Raw genomic sequence first — 13,929 nt, 5'->3', positions numbered from 1 at the left:
GATATATGATTATCATTTATAACATCAAAAATTAATAATTCAATAATGAGAAATATACCAGAGAGGAGAAGGTTCCGAACGAACGCCTGAAAAATATATTGACGAACATTTCTGATGGTAACATTTTACTTAACCACAACTAGTTCCGCGAATAATATTGGCGTGAGGCCAAAAGTAACAAAATGATCGGCATTCAGCCAATGGAATAAAATTTGCACGAAGTTTGTCACAAGAACGCGACGCAGGATGTCAGAGTTCCTTAAGAACTCAATTGTTCTAGAGAAGCCATCTGTTCTGGACTGCAGCATCGCCACCTTGTTTCCGGTAATAGAGACGTTGATAGTGTTACCTGTCGAAAAAGATGGTTGCATCAAATCGGTCACGCGTTTCTCACGGTTGATTCATGAACGTTCACGACAAAGTTAGATAGAATACCACGGATTCAGGGATATAGAAACGCAGCGCAAGCTTAATTTATAGATAGGAAAAATAAAAATTACTTCAAGTAAGAGGGAAACGCTTAGTAGTGCTCAAAATTGATTACGTATATCACGTATATCATTTCCACGCATGCTTTGTATTGCTAATTTTAGGAACTATTAATCTAAGTTCTTGCTAAAAATTATTATCTTTTGAACTTCATCCATTGTTAGAATTTACAAAATAAATTGAAGAAAAGATATATGCCACTTTCTCCTTGAAATGTTTATGATTTACTTTATGAAATAATGCTTAATCATATTCGTTAAATATCAATTGTTAGTGTTTTATGACAAATGATAAATATACACAGCTGCGCATATGCTAAAAAGTATCCGATAAAAATTAGGCATAATTTACTTGTCCGGAAATGGCTTCCTCTCGTGATATTACGCTACGTCTCTATATCGCTATATCTACAAAGAATATATATCTTCATTATCGAATCATCTATCACTGTATATGTATATCGTACATATTAATTAAAAGTCACGAGTACACAATGAAGAATATCAGTAAACTGTTATTAAACTTAATACGATAATATGGAAAGCGATATTTCTGTTTATGATTTGACGTAAATTAAACATGCGAGATATTTCATGCGGTCAAGACATTTTCCCGAAGAATTTCTTGCCTATTTGTGAGAAAACAACTTCCTCGATGGAGAACACATATCTAATCTATTAAGCGATTATTTCTACACAGGAGAATAGTTACCATATTCAGGATCGAAAAAAAACTCTGTTTCTATTCGCGTAGTTCCCGATTCATGAATATTCCAATGTGAGCGAGCTCCTTGACATAAATTATATTTTATCTACGACTCATGCACTAATTTTAAGAATCTATACGTAACATGGATTTCAGCCCGATTGCCATCTAGCAGCAAACCGCAGAATCTACTTTATCGTTACAAATGATCGCCGATAACATAAATTACTAACACTTTCTACATGACTAATAAAAAATATACATTTTGAAATAAATAAATACATAAAATCGAGATATACTCCTTTTGATTTCATTAATCGTTCCACTTTAATTTTAAAACGAATCGTAACGAATCTTCCATTTGGTGATTCGTAATTGGTGAGAAAGATGTCACGTGTCAATTAACCACGTGCGCCAAAGGATTGCCAGGAGTTGGGCAAGGGTGAAGTACACGTGACTGATCGTGGGGCTTCGAGCAACCGGTGCTGGTAATTGGATCACGGGAGAAACTACATTTTAAGGTCAGCAGATTATCGGAACAATGTCATTCGTTCGTCGAAGCCCCGAGAGAAACGATGGATTTCACCCACAAACGAGTCTATCAGATTTTGTCAGCGATCCTAGACCCGTTGACGAGAGAATCAGACGAAAATGAAGAGGATGAGACTTAACGCTGAAGTACCGATACGTGCCCCTCAAAATTGATTAAAAATAATCTGTGACCGTGGAAAAAGTTCATGTACGCTCTTAGCCTTTTATTTCTGTCGGATTAACTTGGATTAGTATCCGCGAAAGTTATTATGAAATCGTCTACGTTTAATAGATCGCGATCGGAAAATAATTTTTCTTCCGTAAAACTGCACGGACTCGACGATCTGTTATGCAGGAAACGAATGAAATTGTCCAAGACATCGTTTCGAGTAAGTCCTCGTCTAAGTTAATCTATCACCGCACCAGGGTCTCGTTAAATTGTTACTTTATTTCAAGCTTGTCTTTCAACATGATTAACGCTGTCAAAAGTTCCCACGAGTATACAGTTTCTACTGTGAAAATATCTTTAAAGTTTCGAATGAATTTTAAACTGTTTTGAACAACAGCAGCTGCAAGAGCTTGAACTTTAAACGCAGTAAAAAAATTCATCTCATATAACTTCAATCTTAGTTGTACGATGTCGAAGACCGTCTGAAGACCAGTGAGAACGAATTGGAGGAAGAGAAGACGAATTATTTTCCAAATTGCGACGCGTCTGTCTGGATGAGATCTTGCAAGAAGGAAGTGATCGAACCCATAATTGGCGAAGTGATAGGGAAGATACCAAGTTGGCTGAAAGGAACTTTGTTGAGGAACGGACCGGGTAGCTTGCAAGTTGGAGAATACAGCTTCAATCATCTGTTTGATAGCTCAGCTTTATTGCATCGGTATGTTTTTGTGGTAGAAGAAACTTTAATAGATTGAGATATTAGTTTCAAAAAGTCTAATAACGTTTGCAACAGCTTCTTAGTGATAGAAATTATTTTTTAAAATATACAGTTTACATAACTATTCGACTTTAATACGTAACCCAGACCTTGAAAAAAATCTTCATGGCATTAACGAAGCAATAATAGCTGATTGTTATCGATTATAATCTGAGGTCGGAAGCCTCACGTAACGTTCATACTGCATCCACGAAACGTGGAAATCTTTAAAGTATAATTCAAATAATTTCGTAAATCTTCTGGAAAAAATAGATTCGCAATTGCTAATGGGAAAGTGACGTACCAATGCAGATTCGTTCAGACAGACGTGTACAAGAAGAACAATGCTGCCCAAAGGATAGTGGTTACTGAATTTGGCACGAAAGCAGTACCAGATCCTTGCAGAAGTATTTTCCAAAGGTACCAAATGATTCAAATAAGACATTAATAAATTATGATATTCAAAGAACATAGGTATTGATAAAATTTTGTTTAGGGTCGCAGCGGTATTCAAACCTGAAGATGACTCTGACAATTCTATGATATCTGTATACCCCTTTGGTGATGAGTATTACACATTTACGGAAACGACTGTGATTCATCGTATCGATCCAAAAACTTTGGAAACTACAGGCAAGGTAGTGATTCTTATGCATGTATATTCGCATTGCTTTATAATTCACTTTATGATGACTGTATGATGGTTGCACGATTATGATCGTGATCGCCCGTGAGTAATTTTATTCGTCGATTTAATGATCGCAGGTAAACGTGTCAGATTACGTTGGAGTTGTGAACCATACATCTCACCCTCACGTAATGAACGATGGCACCGTTTATAATTTGGGACTGAGCGTGACGCCAAGAGGACCTCTATACAATGTCGTATGCTTTTCACCCAATCAAATGATCATTGGTTAGAGTTACCCTGAATTTCTAGCTAATAATTAAAACGTGGATATTTATGCAAATTCATATTTCAATGAATTCAACTGAAGGAATGAAGTCGAAGCAGAAATTTGTTTCGCTTACTGTATATCACAACGAGTACTCTTATTTTGGATATTTTATACATTTTTGTATATCTTTGCATCGTTCGATTGTTCATAAATGCATAAAAATCCGCAGACTGGTAACCATTGGTAAAATAATGTCTTCTTAATTAATTTATTCAGATGATTCAGAAGAGGAGAAGGAATTATCTATGTTCGACCAAGCCATCATCGTCGCCAGTATCCCATCTCGATGGTTACTGAATCCTTCTTACATGCACACCTTTGGTATCACTGAAAACTATTTCATTATCATAGAACAACCATTAGCAGTGTCTCTGACCACCGTTGTATCCTGCAAAATGAAACAACAACCAATGCGCGCAGCTTTGAAGTGGTACGAGAAGGAGAACGTAAGTCAAGTCTGTAAAAGAATTCTCTTAATTTTTAATAGAAGACCGTGAAGAAATATATTTTCTTTTTATCGTGACAGACTCTTATACACGTGGTTTCGAGAGAGACTGGATTGTTGGAGAGGACGTTTATTTCAGAGGCATTCTTTTATCTCCATATCATCAATCAATTCGAAACACGTGATCGTGATTACGTGGTACTGGACATCTGCTGCTATCGCGATGCCAAGATGTTAGATTGTCTATTTGTCGATGCAATGAAGGTGATATATAATTTTGATGAAGTTAGTTCAAGGACGGTAATGGATCCCAGATGCATGTTTTTGAATGATTACAGAATTTGCACAAGAACCCTGACTATGCCAAAATGTTTCGGGGCAGACCTTTGAGGTTCGTATTACCGATGAAACGTCCACGGTCGGATGTACCATTAGAATATAATTTGATCACCACAAAAACGGTGAACCAAGGTCTGGAGTCTTTCCAAGACAACTCTGTCAGATGTCAAAGTAAATCTAGTTCAGAGTTCGTTGAAACGTCGACAAATGACGAGGAGGCTAACAAGGGCAAAAAGAATGATTATAAGAATATTCTTCAACGAAAAGCAACCGCTCATAAGCTCGCCAATGGTAGTATCTTTGTAAAACCAGAACTTCTTTGCGATCTGGGCTGTGAAACGCCACGTCTTAATTACGACTCCTGTCTTGGAAGAGAGTATCGGTACTTTTATGCTATTTCTAGTGACGTGGACTTGGATAATCCCGGAACGGTACATATCGTCTAATCTTACTTTTTGTATAAACTTTGGTATATTACGTTACAATTACTGGTATGAAAAATATTCTTTTATAGATCATCAAGGTAGATATCTTGGAAAAAACAAGGAAAACTTGGTGCGAAAAAAACGTTTATCCAAGTGAACCGATTTTTGTGCCGGATCCTAATGGCAAGGTAAGAGATCTAGAGATCTGAAATCCTGAAATTTCTATGATGTCTGAAAGAGTAGAGATTATAAAGAATCGAAAAAAGATATTCTATAAGTAAATGACTATTCTATAAATAATTTGATTTACATATCTATCTCAATATTTCAGAACGAGGACGATGGCGTGGTTATCAGTTCCATTGTGTGGTCTGATAAAGAGACACGCGTTGGATTGCTGATTCTAGACAGCGTGACTCTTACAGAAATCGCAAGAGCCATCTTCGATACTCCTGGCCCTGTGCCAAAATGCTTACATGGTTGGTTTACCTTGGACAAGTAAAATAAACTGGGGTTTTCAAGAGATGGATATCGGATCTTTGACTCATTGATGGAAATGATTTGGACGTTATGTGACATGTATTATATCAAACAGTTGATATATCTTTGTCACATCATATTTATATTTTTCAGTTATTTCCATTTTGTTGGCTTGATTATTGCTTTATTAGTAGCTTCGGAATTAGAATGTTCCTTTTGCAAACTGCAAACTGCAAACTGCAAACTGCGATATTAAGAAGAATATTAACTGCACAATATGTATATAATATAATAAATTATTTAATGTCTTCTCCCGATTGTACAATGTACTTATATTTGGCGATTAGTGTTTTGCATAAAGCTTCGATGACGTGTAACGCAAATAAATTTACAATAAAATGGGATGCATCGTGAGAATATTTGTCAGATGGAATGTAAAATGCCCTACTCAAACATTGTCCTTAAATTAATATCCACAAATATCCGGTCCGTCGTATCAATTCACAGAACATTCAGTTTCTGGTCCTAGATACCTTTACAACGATTAATTAAGACATCGTTTTAAATTACGCTACGTTCTTGTTAAAATAATCTACTGTCATAAACGCGATATCTCTTCGTCGGGTGTCTAATCAACTGAAACAAATAAATTCTGGCAACGAAGATATCGATTTAGGCTGTCTGTATGTCCTTTGGTACAATATAACAGAGCAGCAAGGCGAATAAGTTGATCTTAATTCGTAAAAATAATCTATGCGCACAGTACCTCAAAATTTAATCAAATCTTTTAGAAGATCCTCTCGGGCACGTTCGTGCGAATAGACTTATCATGACTTAATAAGTTCCATGTACTTAGAGTTAAAGATTACAATAAATAGGGTTGGCACAACCATAGTCATAAAATTAGATACTACAAGAGCACTTAACGCGAGCCACGAATGCTTTCTTAAATAATTAACTCGATAAAATCACGCTTGTCACAAGTTATAGAGTATGCCCGGTTCCTTAAAACATAATACATTAGTGATCACGTTTATGACTCGCGTTGCTGGCCACTAAATACAGACACGCGATTCACAGCATATTTCTTAAAAGGCGAAACCACTCGTCGGGATTCATTGGAGCACCACGTTTTAAAATACATACATAGTTCTCGAGAAGCTTCGACATTTCAACAAGGCATGGTTCGCGTCCAAGCCATTGGACAGGAGGATGTTCCTCTGAGCACTGATATCACCAAGTCAAAGAGTTATATTAACGTGTCACAACCATTCATTCTCAAATACGCATGTGGTAATTCTCACTCTCTCCCTTTCTCTGTTTCTACATGATTATAGGATAATCGGAAAAGGAATCACGCGTGCAAAAAGGAATTCAGTTAAAAGAAAAGAAAGCAGGAAAATTTGACAGACCCTGATATGAATCTTCGGTACCGAAAGCTTCCTTCTACGCGCAGAGAAAACCACAAGCAACAATTGCCAAATCGTTTACAAATTTTCAAGTTTAATACAGGACGACACGTTCGATATCGAACGCCTGTCACGTTGTGGAAAGCCTTGAGAATTGTTCGCCCTGCACGATGGTCTTGTCCCGAGATTAAGTACGAGAGATGTTCAAAAGCGAGCGTAACTACGCAAGCGGCTAGGAGTATGACTTGTTGCTCGAACTTCACGGGGAGTGTTCTACGCTCACGGAAGAAAGGGAATATTTTATTAAAAAAAGAAAAATAAAAGGAAAACACGTCTCTCGTTCGGGTCATATTGCCGATCCTGACAATACGACTATCACATTTTTGCTTCTACTTATCTCTCTCTCGCTCATTCTCTCCCACGTCTTTCACTCCTTTTCTCCCTCTTTCACTCAGACTTTTTCAACTTTCTCGCAATCAACGGAAGCGATAGAGTTCATCGTGCTGACGTTCTTGCTTTCCGTGTCCGTTTCGCTCTTCGCGATACTGGATGTCGAGACGCCTATATGAGATTCCGAGTGCATGGGCAAAATTCCAGCGTTTGCGTCTTCTATCGCTTTCCTTAGCTTTGAACAACAACAAAAGAAAAGATTATTTAAAGTCAATGGAAGGAATAAACACAATGTTTCTGTGATTAACAGACAAACCTCTTTCAATCCTACAACCCCAACCAGTCTTCCAATAGCCGTCACGTAAGCATGATTCACTCCGACCATGCTGAATAGACTGTGGACTTTCAACAAAGACGTTCGCTCAACCAATTGGAACGGTGCTGGATCGATGTGACACCTCGAGAAGTCGACCTCCAACATCATTTCACTTTCTTCCCACCGTTTTTGATCCTCTGCTGACATGTCTATTACCCTCTCGCGAGGCTGATCATATACAGAAATTATTTCATTACATAGAAATTACGTTATGTCTATTCAGACGTGGATAGTCAAGAAGAATATATAGATTTACCAGTTGTACTTTCTTCGAAGTGGCGGGGCTCGGTGCCAGCATCGGGGTATGAGGAGGTACGTCTTGACTGTCACGCCTGATAGCACCTCCAGACCCGATCTCTGGATCTGGATCCACATCTTGCAAGGTGGCTGACTTGCGAAAAATCGCCTCGAAGGCAAGGCGTATTCTGAAATTGCAACAATGTGTTAAGAAACGAGAAAGGCATATTTTTTCTTTGTGGGCTATGTCACAACGGGCACGAATAATATTTTAGTTAAATGAATTACGCACGAGCAAAGAAAATTCAGATTTGACTAGTTTAGCCAATTTAAATTTGTTTATTTTCGTTTTCTCATTCTGTAAATATAAAGGTAATTCCTCTTACCTGCTCTCCGCACCAGTTACAGTGGTATAAGGAGTAACGGCGGGGCTGACTAGTGGGCTGAATCCTTTCAACGTGAAGGAATTGGTTTTCTTCAAGATCGATTTCTTCGGTTGTGACCCAAATACCGGGGAATGGTAAGTGTGCTGAAAAATAACACGCGAGAGGTACGGTGAAACGAGAAGAAGGAGCTGCATGGTGACCAGCACACGTAGTTAATTGAGTAAATGTACACAATTATGCGTGACCATTGGACGTCGAGTAGGCGTGACTTACATGGTCAGGAGCGGCAGCGTTGTTTGGAGACATTGTTAGATCGTTAACACTTTGCCTCTGCATCTTAAGAATATCTGGTGCTGGGATCACTTCGAACCTGGACGGTCTCCTTGTTCTTTCCTGGTCCCTTAACTGACGTTCCATTTCTTCTCGAGCTCTCTCCTCGGCCTCTTTGTGCCATTTCTGAGCCACCTGAATGGAAAATTCAAATCCACAGATCTTACCGACGGTAACTTAGAATTAATTATTTCTAGAAATAACATACTACGATGACTACCTGCAGCCTCCTCTCTCGTCCTATATGTTTCTCAATCAGTTTGATTAATTCCAACCTTTGAATAGATCCAAGCAGAATCATAGAATCAGGATTATCGACCAGAGGAAATCCACGTAACTTGCGGTTTTCTTTTAAAATTTCCTTTAATTTCTGATAGGTAATTCCGTGCCAAATATTCTTCACATCACGAACCATAAAGTCTTCGACGTACACATTGTACATGCCTATAGCACACAAGATTTTTTTGTACTAATTTTTTTTCTTAAATCCTGATTCATATAGAGAGATAATATTTAACAAATGTATTACCTCCTTATGGAACTTCCTTTGGGAAGCTTGTTAAAAATAGTAAGAGCAAAGTTCAGAAATATATAGATTTAAGTTGCCAAGGTCGCAGAGGATTTAGCAAAAGATTATTAAGGATTTACCTGAACTGGAAGGTAGTAGATCTGGTAAGTATGGCAGCTTCTTAATCAGAATGATACTGTCGTATATGCTGGGTTGAAGAAGCGCAGCGATGGCGTTGCTGATCAGCACGGCGATCATTATAGGAACAATGTGAGTAATCTGGCCAGTCATCTCAAACACGATAACACTCACGGAGATTGTATGGGTCACAGCACCGGAAAATGCAGCTGCTCCAACGGTGGCGTAGCCTCCTGAAGAACAATTTCTTTCATTCGAGCTTCTAATTTTCAATGCTCCAGTCGCGGACGATGTCGAAATCACGATTTGCATACATATTCTGTTAATTTCGGTGAATCATGCTGTTTGTAAGATGTAGGTTAATAGAAAAAAAACTATCTCCTTTTTCATCGTTTATTCTGACTCTTGCTCCTACTGCATTAAAAATCCCCTTGTGATAAACCTATAGGATGCGATTTTGTACAGAAAAATATAAAAGATCGCCCGCGGCCGGATAGTTAAAAAACTTCTAGTTTTATTGGGAAAATTCCAAATTACCTGGTACGATAGGAGTTATGATACCACCATAACGAACACCATTGGGGAACCATAGAGCCATGGCTTCACCCACAGCTCTGCCTAATGCAGCACCGATTTTGAACACGGGGATGAAGATTCCCGATGGCACGGGAACCGTGGAACTTATGATCGAAAAGATGAACTGAAAACGAAGCTCTTAATTTCATTCCGAACTTCTTCTAAAGACGCGACGAGTTTATTTAGCTAAGGATATTTTACCGTGAATGCAACGAAACTAATTAAACCGATGAACACATCAGTATATATGGTAGACCAATGTTTAACCATGTTCATTTCTTCTACTCCTAATTCTTGTTTGGTCCAAGTGAAATTGGTGAACAGACCGTAAACTTGATCGTGGGTGTTTAAATCACCGGCCATGAACTGGCCTAGTCCCAGGGGAAAAGACACGGAGGACACGATCAGGGAGACGATTCCAGGATACAAGAAGCGACTGGAATAATTTTGTGAAACCGTGAACGATACTTGGATTGCCGTCATTTAAGTACTAATATAGTTAACTAGACGGAATTTTGCTTCGTTAACTGGCTATCTTTATCCTCACCAGTTTCTCAGATTAATTTCAATCGAAGAATGAAAATTTCTAACCAGTAATGTACTCAAGACAGTGATCAATGTTCCGAAGAATTGTACGTATAATATCAACAGTAGCAGCTAGCATCTTCTTAGCATTTATAGCAGAAGCGAAGTAAAGTATAAAAGCTGTACGGTACTAATAATCACGAATGATACTAGATCCTGGTACCATCCTCGATAATTAAGAAAATGAAGTCCTAATTCACGTCCAGTTAACAAAGCATTACTGTATCTCAAATCTTCGTCAGAAACGTCTCAATAAGAAATCACTCACTTTTTCTGCAGGAAGCTGTTCATACTCTTGTTCTTCCTCATGAAGATCACATACTGTCTATGCAACCAGACGTAGAAAGCACCTCCTAGACCGCTGCCAACACCAATCAAGGCAAATACGAACAATTCCTGAGGATCGAAGGGGAAGTCCATAGTAAAATTCGTTGCGAACATCGCGGTAATCGTTTCCTCTCGTTGAAACCAGATCGCGAGCAATCTAAACATCGTGGCGCCGCATACGGCTGCGAAGAATCCTCTCCAGTAATTTCGAACGGCGAAATACACGGTGGTTACTTCGATGCTGAAGAGAACTCCACCGATCGGTGCTGCGAAACAGGCGGCAACTCCAACAGCGCAGGCTGCTGCGAGCATCTCACAGTTTCTGCTCTCGTTCTCGTAGATTCCTTGGAAACTGGTGACCAATTTGGATAAAAGCGTGGCCACGATACTAGCGATGTGCACGAAAGGACCTTCCTTGCCCAGCGGTAAACCAGAGCCCAATGTGGCAGTCAGACCTATCACCTGTTAGACATTACGGTGGCTCTACACCGACGCTCGAAAACATGCAGAGCAGAAGCTTCAAGGAAAATAGGAATTCGATGAATATATAGGAATTTATTGAATATCAGATTATTGTTCAATCCAGGAGATTGAGGATTTAATACAGTGATTGGGAATCTTCGTGAGGATTTTATTTATGTATCTTAATTATGTCGTATTATCTTATATGAAGTGTTGTTGCTTATTTCAATAGGAGATATTGTGATGCCGTGATGTGCACATCTTTATGGTAAACTTATTTCTTTTGTTATATCATACGTTTTATACTTTCGATATATCTACTCTACAAATAAGAAAGGTCCAACCTCATCGAAAATCAAGAAATAAGTCATTTTTGTTGAAATTGTACTATACACATGGACTGAAAATGACTTAATTACAACATTTAAATTAACGCGTCTTCTGCGAAACTATTTTTTAGTGACTAAGTCAGCAATTGTCGTCTCACAAAAGCGTTAAATTTTCTAATCAAATTTCTAATCAAAAGAAATGAAAATATCTAATCAAATTCGGAAATGGTCAGTCGGTTAAAAGGGAACGTATAGCGGTAATGATAAATTTCAATGGAAATCGAATCTTGTTTCTAACCTTCGCTACAAGAGTACGAAAGGTCAGGTACTCCTTCAAGGCCACTCCGCGTAGAATCGTCTTCATCTCTGGAATGCCTGATCCTATGCTCTGTGGTGCAACGATGTGCACGAATCCGGCGCTAAAGAGAATCAAGCAAACTGGCAAAGACACCCAGGCGAGATATTGAAGCGCTGGATGATGCGTCAGGTCCTGATAAAGCCATATCCTGGCTGGTGGAAGAAGGATACGGTTAACGAAACCTTGATTTTATCGTACATCGAATTGATTTATCAGAATAGACGCGTGTAAGTTAATGGCATAGAAAATTGCAAAGCTTTGAAATAGATTGAATTTTCTGAGAAAAAAAGTTAATGGCTAGTTTCAACATAGAAAATTACTTGTACATAAAAAAAAGGAAAAAAGAACTATTCCTTGGTTATAATAGACTTTTTCTTCCAAAACCGCATTCGTTGATTCGTATCTTTTTTTAATTTCGATAATCTATCGGGACTAGAGATCGCAAGAATTAAATTGACTTTACCGAGACATGTTTCTTTCAAAACCACAATTCCTGGTTTTCTCTACTTTTTTAAATTTCGAAATTCTATCGAAGCTAGAGATCGAAAGAATTAATTCTTTTTATTCAACTGACCGTTGTTGCACATAGAAATGCCACGGTCCATGGCGTAACTGATAAGCGCCATGATTATACCAAGAAGAGCCAAGAAGACCCAGTCTTCGCCTAATCTAGCTCCAGTGTGCTTCCAGGCGAAGGCCAATAATGCGAGCAACTTCCTGCATAGTGGTCCTCTCCTCGACTTTCGTAGATCCTCCGCTCTAGTCTTGTCATACTTTCGCCGCGCTTTGTCGTGGTACTTCAGCTTTCGTGCCTCTTCTTTTGCGTACTCACCCAGGTCTTTCGTGTAGCGACCATACATCTAAACGCAGCACCATCTTTCATCGACTCTGAGCTTTTTTCTCTTTTCGAACTTCTCATTTTTTTTTTTAACAGAATTTCCACACCGACAGCGAGACAATATGTTATCGACATTTTTTAAACAAAATTTACGCATCATCGATATGAATGTTATCAAGGTTCTGAGAAAACACGATGCAATATATCTTTTACGACGAATGAAGTAAGATTTGTAAATAAAGTGCTATACATACCAAATATTCAGTGTCCACGATTGTCTACCAATTAAAGAACCTTTGATCGAGCTATTTACTCGTAATAGATTAATTTTCACAGAATCTACGAGCGACTACGAAGTACTCGGATATATTGGAGAACTTTTTACTTCAAACAAATTTCATCATCGATCACGACACTGGGTCGTGAATTTTGGAAACTTCACGATCGAACCAGCGAAACGACGAATGATTGTCTAATTGATGAAATCCACCTGATTGTCTTCGATCGATTTAATATTCACGACGCGAATTGGGGATTTTGTAGCTTTGATCCATTTGGAAAAGTCATCTTCAGTAGTGATTTATCTGAGCTGTCGTTACCACTGTTTACGTGCTATTATCATGCTTGTTTATTCAAAATACACTCTTCCTATATACAAGCTAACAAAATTGTAAATATCGTGCGCAAGCTGGTTTTTCGCAAATCAAGCGATTGAATAGAAAATGAGAATCGTTGTAAAAAATATTAGATAGTATGAACGATGCGCTTTTAGGAGATATTAATCTGCGTATCATTTGACAAGAAAAAATATCAATATTCATCAATGATAGTGATCGTACGTGAACGACAAGATTACTAATAGCGATGAAGATAACGTGTTATCGTGCGCTAATTCATAAGAAAAAAATACACTTATGCAAGCGTGAATTTTATATCCTTTTGCAATATAAATAACTGTTACAACTACGGTAATATCTGAATGTGTTACAGGTGAAAATCAAAAGGAAAACAACGAAGAAATTAATTTGTAGGTAAAGACTTAAAGACTGGGGCGATTCAAACTCTGGAATCGTAGAAAACACGACGAACCACCGCGAATTGTACGAGAACATTGTAAAACATTCGTGACGAATGAAATGTCGCGATCCTAGACCTCGTTTAAAAATAGACAATGCGTGAAAACAATTTCAAACGAAACACGGAGAAAATCAGATTACACGCGGTTCGATGACCTTGATTAGTGATCGAGAAGATAAGACGTATCAGCGTTATATACCGATATTGGGAAAGATCAACGGAGGTGGAGAACACTCGGTGCATTAGTTGGTACAATTTGCCTTAGTTTTTTGATACAAGGGGGAAAATCTCGTCAAATATTTCT

General features: G+C 38.2%; 2 protein-coding genes across 11 annotated transcripts in view; one reads left to right on the top strand and one right to left on the bottom strand.

Annotated features, from left to right (window-relative positions):
• The first annotated feature begins 98 nt into the window (after nt 1-98).
• On the top strand, nt 99-5,716 carry LOC122574794 (carotenoid isomerooxygenase). 4 transcript variants are annotated; one of them, XM_043742829.1, is made up of 11 exons: nt 1,733-1,933; nt 2,018-2,114; nt 2,356-2,612; nt 2,925-3,071; nt 3,148-3,289; nt 3,417-3,567; nt 3,827-4,056; nt 4,137-4,319; nt 4,394-4,825; nt 4,909-5,007; nt 5,151-5,716. In XM_043742829.1, the coding sequence occupies exons 2-11, from the start codon at nt 2,088-2,090 to the stop codon at nt 5,319-5,321; spliced, it is 1,839 nt and encodes a 612-aa protein (XP_043598764.1). In that variant the 5' UTR covers nt 1,733-1,933; nt 2,018-2,087; the 3' UTR covers nt 5,322-5,716. The 4 variants fall into 4 exon arrangements, with proteins under 4 accessions (XP_043598762.1, XP_043598764.1, XP_043598765.1 ...); XM_043742827.1 differs by lacking the exons at nt 1,733-1,933; nt 2,018-2,114 and adding an exon at nt 99-324; XM_043742830.1 differs by lacking the exon at nt 2,018-2,114.
• The window catches only part of LOC122574792 (chloride channel protein 2), a 35,125-nt gene continuing 26,777 nt past the window's right edge, over nt 5,582-13,929 (bottom strand). For 5 of the 7 annotated variants that reach the window (XM_043742819.1, XM_043742821.1, XM_043742816.1 and 2 more), the window contains 12 exons: nt 12,285-12,570; nt 11,651-11,862; nt 10,503-11,023; nt 9,851-10,085; nt 9,611-9,773; nt 9,076-9,306; nt 8,636-8,871; nt 8,371-8,562; nt 8,098-8,240; nt 7,731-7,899; nt 7,415-7,642; nt 5,582-7,333 (listed from right to left, as the gene is read on the bottom strand). In XM_043742819.1, the coding sequence (XP_043598754.1) occupies nt 7,160-7,333; nt 7,415-7,642; nt 7,731-7,899; nt 8,098-8,240; nt 8,371-8,562; nt 8,636-8,871; nt 9,076-9,306; nt 9,611-9,773; nt 9,851-10,085; nt 10,503-11,023; nt 11,651-11,862; nt 12,285-12,570 (2,790 nt within the window). In that variant the 3' untranslated portion in view covers nt 5,582-7,159. Of the gene's footprint in view, nt 7,334-7,414; nt 7,643-7,730; nt 7,900-8,097; nt 8,241-8,370; nt 8,563-8,635; nt 8,872-9,075; nt 9,307-9,610; nt 9,774-9,850; nt 10,086-10,502; nt 11,024-11,650; nt 11,863-12,284; nt 12,571-12,802; nt 13,929 lie in introns of those variants that run through there. The other 2 variants (XM_043742822.1, XM_043742817.1) reach the window with 2 other exon arrangements.

Source organism: Bombus pyrosoma, linkage group LG14 (genome assembly GCF_014825855.1).
Source record: "Bombus pyrosoma isolate SC7728 linkage group LG14, ASM1482585v1, whole genome shotgun sequence".
In the NCBI taxonomy this organism is placed as follows: Eukaryota; Metazoa; Arthropoda; class Insecta; order Hymenoptera; family Apidae; genus Bombus; species Bombus pyrosoma.
The sequence above is the reverse complement of the archived record's forward strand: the minus strand, read 5'-3'. Positions and strand labels throughout refer to the sequence as shown.

Coding starts and splice junctions, on each gene's coding strand:
- LOC122574794 (XM_043742826.1), top strand. CDS start 1,995: ATGAAATCGTCTACGTTTAATAGATCGCGATCGGAAAATAATTTTTCT. Junction 2,115..2,355: donor TGTCCAAGACATCGTTTCGA/GTAAGTCCTCGT, acceptor CTTCAATCTTAG/TTGTACGATGTCGAAGACCG. Junction 3,072..3,147: donor TGCAGAAGTATTTTCCAAAG/GTACCAAATGAT, acceptor AATTTTGTTTAG/GGTCGCAGCGGTATTCAAAC.